We start from the raw sequence: 12264 nt of genomic DNA, 5'->3' as shown, positions 1-12264 counted from the left end.
ATCCAGTTCATGCAGATACGTGTGCATTCATAATACGACTACTGCTCATGCATCACCCTGCCATATAAAAAATATATCAACCCTAAAGCAACCAAGTTAGTTTAGTGACTTAAATACCAGAGTGGGGTCCCTCATTACAGTCCTAATCTTGCCTACCTTACCCAGTAACGAAGAAAACTTGAGTAAACTCGTCTTACATCCATCATTTGAGCTGGTTTCATAATCACCTTTGACTTTGAGTATCTGGCTCAAGATTTCTGCAGCAGTAGATTTCACATCTGTGGGTCCGTTAGGTAAAGGTCACAACAAAACATTATAATGTACAGCGTGCGCAAATGTATAAGGCCAACATACAATCTAAGCTTTATGCCACAGCTGTCCTAAATCATTTTTAAATTCCTGAAATGTTTAATCAACAGTCTTCACAAGCGCTTTAATTAAATAGATGTTTTTTTATTGCTAAAATATAATTATTGTTGTTATCCATGAATTTCAAATTTTCCGTTTTACAAAAAAGTATGTTATTATTATTGATTAAAAAGCCAAATGACAGTTTTTTAGTTGCATTCCTGAATAAAAAGAAAATAAAGTTTCGGTGGTTGAATGTTATGCTTGATTAATTCCTGACTTTTTAGAGAAGTCCAGTGTGCTGGCTCAAATTTTGATATAATAATGTGAAATTAGTTTTGACTAACTAACTAATAATATTAGGCTTTGTTTGGGCTGTCTTAAACAAGTGTTTGACAGAAATCTAAAATATTTGTGATTTCTTGATTATGACTTGTTCATGGTGGTCTAATAAGTTTGTTGAGTACTGTAGAATTTAAAAATGAAAGATTACAATAAAACCTACAATGTTATATATAGGGGGTTATGAACCTACCACGACCCTAAATTTCCACTATACGTATACCCACTCCTGTAAAAAAGAAAAAAGAGATATGTTAGCAAGTTTTATGACATTAGAAATTTTTCATCCAAAGAAACAAACAAAAGTAAGTATGAACTGGATAATGAGTATACAGTCTTGTTAGCTTGAGTAATCTGTGAGGCCACAATGCAAAATATTAAAGCCAATGCAGTAGAGGATGCAGAAGGTATTCTGTTCATCAAACTTAATGAGTCTGGATGTGTTATGTGGAGGCTGTGTGCACGCCGGGGTGGTGACATGAAGGACCCAAAATGCAGACTCAGGAAACCAAAGGTGAACTTAAATACAACTTTAATGTTAAACTAAAAAAAACAACAAAACTGAGAAAACTAAACTTACACGAACAGACTGAAAAAACACACAGCTAAATAAACGGTAGATCGCGACAATGACAAACTGAAACACAGGGCTTAAATACATAGAGGGAGCAATCAGGGAATGGACAACAGGAGGGAAACACAGCTGGGGCAAATCAGAACTGACGAGACAAGGAAGCGTAAACTGAACACACTGAGATAAGACAGAGACCTTCAAAGTAAAACAGGAAACACATAACACAGACTGAACAAAAGACACAGACTCACATGCAGGCACTACAACAGAGGGAACAGAGATGTGGGACCAGGGCAGACACAGACACCGACTGGACACGGGGATATAGCAGACAGGGGAGACAGCAACCAAGGATTACACAGAAACAAACCATAAGACATGACTCTAACGAAAACCCAAAGACTAGAAATTATAAATAATATAATAAACTCAAAAACCCTGGTTCAACGACCCAGGCATCCTAACAGTATCCCCCCCTAAAGGGCTGGCTCCCAGACAGCCCAACCCGAAACACCCAAACGAAAAACAACCCAACCAGGGAGGGCGGCGGGGGAACAGGATGGAGGGACCGAAATGAAACAAACACACGGAGCCAGAGACAAAAAATACAGGGAGCAAAAGCCCAAAACAGAACAAAACAACAGCACTGCGGCCCAGCAACAGTCCAAAAGAAAACAGACAAAAAGCCCATGAAAGGCGCAGAGGCCCAGGTACCAGTCTCGAAAAGGTTCAGGAGGCCGGCCCGGAGGCTGACGGCACAACAGTCCAAACCCGGGCAGTTCAGGGGGGCGGCCCGGAGGCAGGCGGCCCAAGAGCCAAGAGGACAGTTCAGGGGGCCTGGCAGGTGGGAGGCACCGGCGGCGGCGACCGAGCAGCTCAGGAGGCCGGCCGGGCGGGAGGCACCGGCGGCGGCGACCGAGCAGCTCAGGAGGCCGTCCGTGACGGCAATGATGTCCAGTCATCGGCCCGGAAAGTGGACGTGCAGGCCGGGCAGGACGTGCACGCCGAGCAGGCCGGGCAGGACGAGCAGGACGAGCAGGACGAGCAGGACGTGCAGGACGAGCAGGACCAGATGGCATGGGGACCTCAGGCGCAGACGAAGATAGATGGAGCGAGGCCGGACCAGGCGACGCCGAAGGCGAAGACACGGAGGCCGGACCAGGCGACGCCGAAGGCGAAGACACGGAGGCCGGACCAGGCGACGCCGAAGGCGAAGACACGGAGGCCGGACCAGGCGACGCCGAAGGCGAAGACACGGAGGCCGGACCAGGCGACGCCGAAGACACGGAGGCCGGACCAGGCGACGCCGAAGGCGAAGACACGGAGGCCGGACCAGGCGATGCAGAGGCTGAAGCTGAAGCCGGACCAGGCGAGGGCGAAGACTCGGAGGCCGGACCAGGCGAGGGCGAAGACTCGGAGGCCGGACCAGGCGAGGGCGAAGACTCGGAGGCCGGACCAGGCGAGGGCGAAGACTCGGAGGCCGGACCAGGCGAGGGCGAAGCTGCAGGGAACGGCGTGGGAGCCGCAGGTGGTGGCGCTGCAGGCGACGCTGGTCGCTGGACGGGCCCCTCGGACCCTCCAGCGGGAACAGGAGGCTGGACGGGCCCCTCGGACCCTCCAGCGGAGGCAGGAGGCTGGACGGGCCCCTCAGACCCTCCCGCGGGAACAGGCAGCTGAAGCAGTCCCTCGGACCCTCCAGCGGAGGCAGGAGGCTGGACGGGCCCCTCAGACCCTCCAGCGGGAACAGGCAGCTGAAGCAGTCCCTCGGACCCTCCAGCGGGAACAGGCAGCTGAAGCAGTCCCTCGGACCCTCCAGCGGAGGCAGGAGGCTGGACGGGCCCCTCGGACCCTCCAGCGGGAACAGGCGGCTGGACGGGCCCCTCGGACCCTCCAGCGGGAACAGGCGGCTGGACGGGCCCCTCGGACCCTCCAGCGGGAACAGGCGGCTGAAGCGGTCCCTCGGACCCTCCAGCGGAGGCAGGAGGCTGGACGGGCCCCTCAGACCCTCCAGCGGGAACAGGCAGCTGAAGCGGTCCCTCGGACCCTCCAGCGGAGACAGAAAGCTGAACGGGCCACTCAGCCCCTCCAGTGGAGACTGAGGACGGCTGGAGCGGTTCTCCAGAACCCCCAGCGGGACCAACAGATGAAGTGGGTGTGATGTTAGAATGTCCAGAGTCAGAATGCTCAAATGGAGCATGCAATAAACAGTCACCGTCTTCCCCGACAGGAGATTGCGCAACCGTCCTGGAGTGGCGGCGGCCTGAGCGCCGTTTCCTTCGGGATGAGGAAACAGGAACCGGTGGAGAAAAGGAGACCTCCTCCTCATCCTCTGACCACATAGCCGCCAGGAAGAAGGCAGGCGAACGAGGACCCGGCTGGTGTGGGGAGGGAGAGGAAGTCCGTGGCAGTATTGAGACGGGTGGAGAGTGTGTGTTGTCCTGGGGCAGCGGTTGGGAAGATGTAGTGAGTGAGAGAGCAAGCTCACCAGCCTTGACTTGCTCTCTCCAGGCAGTAATGGTGTCATCCAACTTAGTGACCTTCGCAAACTGAGAGAGCTGAGGGTTATGATGAATGATGGCATCTACTGCACTTAGCCCGACTGCCATAGTCCGTAAATCCTGTGCCTGGGCAATGCGGTCGAGCAGACTCACCATCCGCCTCATCTCGCCGTTGAACTCCGAGGGAAAAGAGTCTGCGGGGTCCATGTTCTGGTCGCGATCTTCTGTTATGTGGAGGCTGTGTGCACGCCGGGGTGGTGACATGAAGGACCCAAAATGCAGACTCAGGAAACCAAAGGTGAACTTAAATACAACTTTAATGTTAAACTAAAAAAACAACAAAACTGAATAACCAAAACTAAACTTACACGAACAGACTGAAAAAACACACAGCTAAATAAACGGTAGATCGCGACAATGACAAACTGAAACACAGGGCTTAAATACATAGAGGGAGCAATCAGGGAATGGACAACAGGAGGGAAACACAGCTGGGGCAAATCAGAACTGACGAGACAAGGAAGCGTAAACTGAACACACTGAGATAAGACAGAGACCTTCAAAGTAAAACAGGAAACACATAACACAGACTGAACAAAAGACACAGACTCACATGCAGGCACTACAACAGAGGGAACAGAGATGTGGGACCAGGGCAGACACAGACACCGACTGGACACGGGGATATAGCAGACAGGGGAGACAGCAACCAAGGATTACACAGAAACAAACCATAAGACATGACTCTAACGAAAACCCAAAGACTAGAAATTATAAATAATATAATAAACTCAAAAACCCTGGTTCAACGACCCAGGCATCCTAACAGGATGATGTAACCAGGACGAGTCTGGGTTTGCTGGTTGCTAGGAGATGATACTTGCATTGTGCCAAGTGTTAAGTTTGCTTGAGTGTGGCTCATGGAGTCTGGTTGCTTTTCAGCAGTTGGGCTCTGCCCCTTAGTTCCAGTGAAAGGAACTTAACGCTTCAGCATACCGAGAATTTCTGGGGATAGCCCCTTACTGTTCCAACATGACTGCACACCAGTGCACAAGGTCCATAAAGACATGGACGAGTGAGTTTGGTGTGGAAGTACTTGACTGGCCTGCACAGAGTCCTGACCTCAATCCGAGAGAATACCTTTGGGGTGAATTAGTGTGGAGACCGTGAGCCAGGCCTTCTCCTCCAACATCAGTGTCTGACCTCACAAATGTGCCCTGAAAGAACGATCAAAAATTCCCATAAACACTCCAAAACCTTGTGGAAAGCCTTCCCAGAAGAGCTGAAGTTTAATAGCTCCGAAGGGTGGGCCAACATCATATTAGATGCTGTGGTTCATAAACGTGTGAAGGCAGACCATCGAATACTTTTACCAATGTAGTGTAGAGCTTAAAATATACTCTGTATATCATGGAAGCACAGTGTTGTGCTTTTCATGTTTCACATCACGACAAAACTTTTCAGGTGCTATATAATTGGATTTATTATTTCTTGGACACATCAAACAGACTTCACACTTTTTTACTAAAAGTAGACACCTCATCAGTTACTACTTACAGTGGCATTCATTTTCCCAAAACATCAGTGCACTCTCTCCCCATCTATCTGCTGCTGTTAACACTTTGCTTGTTTTTGAAAAAAACATAAAAAAAGAGACCCCATTCATCTGCTTTACGCTTAGCAAGGCAGCTTCTGACTGCCAAACAACATAACAAGAAAAAAAAAAAACACGAAGAAGAAAAACAACAATGATAATGGCAATTTTCCTTCAAGTTTTAATTATTTCTCTCTCCTCTATTTTCTAAGTGGATATTTCTCAGAAACATGCACGCACTCTGAAACGACTCGCACCCCCCCCCCGAAAAATACTGGCACACACACTCCCTGCTTAACTGTTGTTTTCTGATGTAAATGAAGCGAAAAAGCTATTACCTTGAATTATAAAAACGGGCTTGTTTTGCTTATCTCCACTTCTGGCAAAGACTTTTCAGCTGCGGTGAAGATGTGTTAAAGCAAAATGACCTTCCACTTTATTGCCTCTACGAGATTGTGGATGAAAAAAAAATTTAAATTAAGAGAACATAACAAAACATTTTTTTTTTACATCAGCACAAATGTTTTCACTCGTTCTTTAATATGAGGATAGGCTACTAGGCAAACAAATAGTAGAAAGAAGATAATATAATAGTTATGACTGCAGAATTTCACGTCCTGCGGTAAAGTCGTTGCAAATATATGAGCGGATCTTGCAAAGTCAGTCTCATTCAGTATAAAGGTGGGGTGCAAGCGCCATGAATGTTTTCTATGGAAATCAATAGCAGCAATCTGACTGTTTAAGGTGTCTGTAGTGAGGTTCCTGCGACACCTTGGCTCCCTGTAGGTGCTACATTTCGTTCACAGTGGCCTTTGTACAAAATGTGCTCTGTGCCTCCCTTTGGCTAATGGGGAATTCTCCTAAAGGTCACATTAGGATGGAAAGCCAAACAGAGTTGAAGAGGATAATTCCTGTGTAGCAGTTCAAACTTCCTCTCTTCACAAACAAATCCACGTCAATGCTGAGCAATCACGCACACAGCTGCACACATGTGCGCGTCAAACCTGACAAAATGTGGTTGAGTTTGGATGCACAAGACTTAATCCAGCAAAGGTAACAATGGCCACTTTTCACCAACACTGACTGGAAGTTAATAACTTAAACTTTATTATTATTAGTAGGAGCATTGGAGTTTGTCTATGGATTGTGTTTTCAGCATTATTAATGTCTTCCTCGTCACATTTGCAAACACGGGAGTCTGGATCTGAGACATTTATATGATATCACATATTAATATAAACCACTTCAGCACTATACCACCACCATATACAGTAGAGCATTAATATTAAACGGTGAGTACGCTCAAATGGGAAACTTTGTAATAAGAACAGGAGGAATTACCAGCTTCTTTTTTCTTTTTAGGGAAAAACAAAGGCTCACAGGCAGGTTGATAAGCAAAGCAGACAGGCAGGTAACAGGAGCAATCGGGAATTGGGACAGCAGTCAGGAACAGAGACAACAGAAAGAAAAGAGAGTGTGCAAAAAAAAAAAGCAACAAGGAACAAATTCAATGAGACTGATATTGGGTCTGTGCTTCATTCAGTGAAATCAGGAACAGAGCCTTAAAACATCCAGTGATTCGATGTGATTTGATGTGACACAAAGAAACAGGCAACACAAAACAGAGGTCAGACCGCAAGCATCGTCAACACTTCCGGGCCTCTGGCTGGGAATGCTGTTCGACATGCCCTGAATATTTCTGTAAAAACGAGGGGAAAACAAGAGTAAAACATCTTCTAACAATCTCCAACTTGTGTGTAGTTGTGAAGAAACTCCGGGAGTGAGCAGGGTTGAGCAACATCCTTTAGTATGCAAGCTCCGCAGCCTTCTTTTTGTGTGGACAGCGCGCAGCCTTCTGGCATGGTGAGCAATCAATGCTGCCTCTGCTCGCCTGTCTGTCTCACACAGCAGCAGAAGCAATGAAAGGTTAGGTATAAAGAAAGCTCCTCCCGAATGTCAGGGCCCCTGGATTTTGAAAACCACTGATTTATTGACTGTTAGCTAAGTAAACTCTAAATACTGTGATATCTTCTGCTGCTGCGTTCAGACCACATAGCTTCTGTCTGTACCTGCTTATATTGATTTGCTTCTCATAGCTGGATGTTTTGTCCTTAATTAACTGTATCTGTATATTGGTTTTATTTATTGTGTTCCTTAATGCACATTTTATCCTTCAATGTTTTTTTTATTGTTTGTACTCTTTAATTACATTTTATGCATGCAATAAAACTGTAAATGTTTAGAAATAAATTCATTTAAATTCATTCATTCAGTAGGCAACATTATGATGTGTTTTTCACCTCTCAGGCACCAGTCTATTGTATTTTAGTCAACATGAACGTAATAGCCGTTTGATTTAATATTATGATTAGAGGTAACCTTTTTAATCTTCCAAAGAAACACTTCTGCTGATATTCTGTACACACAAATTCTCAGATTCAGCACGGAGACAGTGAATGTTTCATGAATGAAAACTGAATATGTGATTTTCTCATGTTACCCAAAATGAAATAGAAGGGCAAACTGTCGTGTTGATGGCACAATTTCAGGAAAATCCGATATTTAAAACAAAATTATTAATGCTAAACTACTTTTAGCTGATCCTTTGTCGCAAGGGGTTTTAGTTTCATGCTGGGCGCACTTCCTGAACATTCGTTCACATGTTACAGCAAATAAAAGAGTAAATACAAAAAAATGTAAGGTTTGAGAATTTATGTTTTAGCATCACTATTGACAATTACATCTTGTTTTTGCAGTAGATCTAAAGTCCAGTGGAAAATTTAGACACTACTGATCTTTAATATACACTCAAACCAAGATGCTGTCAGCAGAAACATTTAATAGATGACCCAATGTTGCTGAACCAGACCTGAACTCCTACAAACACCCAGGCTGGCACAGAACCTGGGACACTGACAATGATTTATTCTTGTAGAATTACATTACATTGTATAGGTATCATTAACTGTGTTTATGTGTGTTGACCAGTGTTGGGTAAGTTAATTTAAAATAGTAACTTAGTTACATTACTAGTTACTTCTATCAAAAGTAACTCCGTTACTTCAAGTTACTCGTTACTTTCAAAGTAACTAGTTACTAGGGAAAGTAACTTTGGTTTTACTCAGAATTCTCTTGTTAATGTGTTGCTTCCATAACTTTGCCAGTCTTTTAGCTTGCTTACTTGCCACAAGTGCACTGTGCCACCTACCAATAGAAAGGAAAAGATAATGTGCATATTTCCATGAGAGAAATCCCACGCCTGGACCATCATTGACCGCTGCCATGATTCTAGCCTACGTCACAGCGTCATGTGCGCCTTTTACATCCAACACAAAAACTGCAGTCGTGGTGCTTTGATTGTACTCAGAACTCTGAAATTCTGCCTTCTGAATAGGAAGATGTAGGTAACACCAGACTGCAGATGAGCTGCATACAGGGCTGGACGGGGACAAAAAATCGGACCGGGCATTTTGACTAGAGACCGGCCCATCATTATAGGAAAAATCATAAAGCCTTTGAATGAAAACAAATGCTGTTGTGACAATGATGTTCACTGTTTTGATGGTATATATGCATCAATCTATCAATCGTTTGTTGTAAGATTCAGATAATTATTTTTTAAAAGCTAGACATTTTAAATGAGAATAAGAAAGTATTTCTTTGTGCCCACCTCTCCCTGTTAATGCCCCTACCTGGACCCCCTGGCAAAACTTTGCTTGATCCGCACCTGCACAGTTACCAGCTGTCAGCTACCTAAAAAGGATCCTGGGGTTATCTGTCTCTCAGAAACAATTCATAACTTCCCTTCAACTCATTTATGTCACCTAAAAGGTAAACCTGTTTCTCCATCACCTGCTCAGCTCTGATGACTCAGTAAGGACATCTCCTGGTTTCATCTTCATGTTTCCCTCTCACCAGATAACCAAACCGACATCATGACCAGCAGCTTTTTTGCAGCTGTGGCTCCAGCAAACATCAGCTGATACTAGAAATTAATATTAAATAAATTCTAACAACAGCTGATCAAGCTTAAACGTGCTGCTGTTGTTTAACGTGACATCGGCTGGTTTCCTCTTTCTGGCGCAAAGTGGGCGATAAACAAACAAGAGAGCCGATCAGCTGATCATTGATCAGTTTCATGATTGAAGTAGAAACAGGAGAGGGAGGGGGGAGAATGAAAGAAGAAGAGGCAGCTGTGCAGCAAAGACACAGAATAACTCCAGCTTTGTGCCTTTTTCAGTGTAGCTGAATTACGGGACAAACTGTTCCTTTTCGCCTCAATAAGAAACGCGTAATATTTTCTCTGAATACCAGATGGGACGGTTGGCAACTCTAATAACTTATGAACAAAATAAAGTTCAACATCATTAACTTCATAGCACCCACCCAGCTGTATAGAAACTCCGTCATGCTAGCTAGATGGCAGTACGGAAAAAGTCAGAATAACGAAAATAAACTGCACCAAAACTTGGTTTATATCTGACCCAGATAGACTGCAGGTCATAACTTCTTACCTGAAGTTCAGTTCACACTTGGACCGGCGGCCGCCTCGGGTCTCTCTTCCTTCTGCGTCCCCTTTCCCTCATCCACCTGCTGGCCTCCACCACTTGCTAATGTTACAGAATCTGTGGAAGCTCCGCGATAGCCACCACACGAAGTAACGACCCTATCTAAATCCCAGTAACGACTAACGCGTTCCTGATTTTGGCATAATAACTAGTTACCGTGCTCATTACCACAATAATAACGTAGTTACTGTAACGCGTTACTTAATAACGCGTTAGTCCCAACACTGGTGTTGACCAATCGTGCATACACACAATGCAATGCAATTTTGTTACATAAGTACAGCGTAAAATATTAAATTTAGGCAAATCTGATCAATTTAAATTTACTTGCTTGGTATATATTCAGTTCATACCAATCATATTTCCCCTTCATATTAATTATTTGACTAAATAAACCTTTGAATTGAGATATTTCACCTGCATTTTTAGGATATTGTGCTTTTATGAGATCACTATGGAACAGGAGCCTAACAGGAGTCTTACTGTAGCTTCCCAGGACTTTTAGATTTTCATTAGTGCATCACTAAAATAAAGTGTACAAATGCACAGTGACACACAAACTCACCCTGAAGTGATAATGATAACATGTTAGAATATCTAACTGTGACTAGCTGTAGTTATAAGAGAGTCTTCCTGGGGAAATATAAGAGCTGCAATGTGTTAAGTGAGACTTGGAACACAAAGACCTTTCTGCTAGAGAAAAATAGGGCACCCTTGAGACAGGGGTCCTTGATACATAGTGATGCACTGATCGGCTCTGTGTCCCAGAGGCTCACTTTTTAGTCGTTATTCTCGCAGTAGTCATGGCCCCATGCCAGAAATTACATAGAAATGTCAGAAGAGACCTATTAGCCAATGGTAATGTCTGCCACTATACAGTATGTCACTTCATACCCATATTCCTGTACCGAGTGATAATGAGACAACTCGGGAGAGAAACACCTCTTGATCTTCAGGTGAGAAAACCACACAGCTGCAACAGTGGTGCAGATGTTAAGCCATTGCACAGAAACTGTATATCAAACAATGTCACTTTAAAAGTTTTAACAGGCACATGATTGTGAAAATTAGCTGATATATTTCCACATGACACTTGAATTTGCAGGCACCTGTCCCTTGTTTAACAATGATTTATTTCAGGGTTGGAATGGCCCGTGATGTGATAAAACATGCTGTAGATGCTGGTGAAATCTTCCACCAGCCAAAACGAAGATTAAACCAAAGGTATAATTTCTCGCTGTCACTCGGTTGTATTCTTTCATTTTTTGCTGAGAGGCTGCGGACAGTAAAAACTGTGGTGAGTTCACAGACATGGCCCTCATAATTGTTGGCAAGAGTGGCAGAGTGATTTCTGTTGCCACTAAACCCTCCTGTGAGATTCACAGCTTGAGCCTTGGGACCACCGCCAAACTAGTTTAAGGTCACCTTGCTGAACAAGCTGGCAGGAAGCAGAAAGCTCCCGTACAGCTGCTCATCCAACATGCTTCTCTCACCGACATTCGGCTTGAAAGGAGGGGGTCGCTGGCAATCATCTGTCTTGCGATGCGACCTAGTCGTCAGCTCCGCTAAAACACTTTTGTTTTTCACCTTCCCAGAGTGTAGCTCTGGCCTACTCATTCTGCCCCTTCTCTGAACCTTGCAAACCATTTCCCATCGCTGTTATGTCAAGCCCATGCTCCACCTAACAAGGTCCTGCTGACCTCGAGCTTGTGTCCTCTTCAGTTCTGGCCTTGGAAGCCGCAGGGTTTGCAAGTTTAATTAACCCCAAACCTGGATCAAGCCAGTTTCGACAGCTTTCTAGCATCTGGATTGCCTGCAAGTGGCGGAGCAATAAAGTCTATAGGCACACAGCTGCCTGTCTTTTCTGCACAAAGAGGACAAATTAAGGTTAACAGTTCATCCCTGGATGTCCCTTTTTGTTTAAGGTAGTTGCAAAAGTTACTACATTACCTAACTTTTTTAGGCAACAGCCAGGTTTAATATGCAGCCTGCAGATATATTCTTTATTTCTTCTTCTTCTTTTTCTGATCATTGAAGACCAATTAAAAACATGTAATGTTTACATGTAGATCAATTAGGGCTGCCACGATTAGTCGACTAGTCACGATTACGTCGACTATCAAAATCATCGGCGACTAATTTAATAGTCGACGCGTCGTTTGAAGCTTTGTAAGATCCCAAAAGATGCAGGAATAAGTAGTAGGATTTAAGAGCGTAATAATGGACTGAAACAGAAGATGGCAGCACTGCATGTACAAGGATGCCAGCTGCCGTTAAACCCCGAAGAAGAAGAAGCTGTGTCCCAGAATTCATAGCGCAGCCCAGCTCAGTTTCCAACAA

At 44.8% G+C, this 12264-nt stretch overlaps 1 protein-coding gene across 1 annotated transcript in view; it reads right to left on the bottom strand.

Annotated features, from left to right (window-relative positions):
- Nucleotides 1-3791, bottom strand: part of LOC146521971 (uncharacterized) — a 73756-nt gene extending 69965 nt beyond the window's left edge. The window contains exon 1 of the mRNA XM_085154114.1: nucleotides 2562-3791. Within this exon, the coding sequence (XP_085010240.1) occupies nucleotides 2562-3788 (1227 nt within the window). The 5' untranslated portion in view covers nucleotides 3789-3791. The remainder of the gene's footprint in view (nucleotides 1-2561) is intronic.
- Between the last annotated feature and the right edge of the window lie 8473 nt (nucleotides 3792-12264).

The sequence above is a fragment of the Neolamprologus multifasciatus genome, chromosome 3 (genome assembly GCF_963576455.1).
Source record: "Neolamprologus multifasciatus chromosome 3, fNeoMul1.2, whole genome shotgun sequence".
Lineage (NCBI taxonomy): Eukaryota > Metazoa > Chordata > Actinopteri > Cichliformes > Cichlidae > Neolamprologus > Neolamprologus multifasciatus.
Note: the sequence above shows the minus strand (reverse complement) of the source record. Positions and strands in the feature narration are given on the sequence as shown.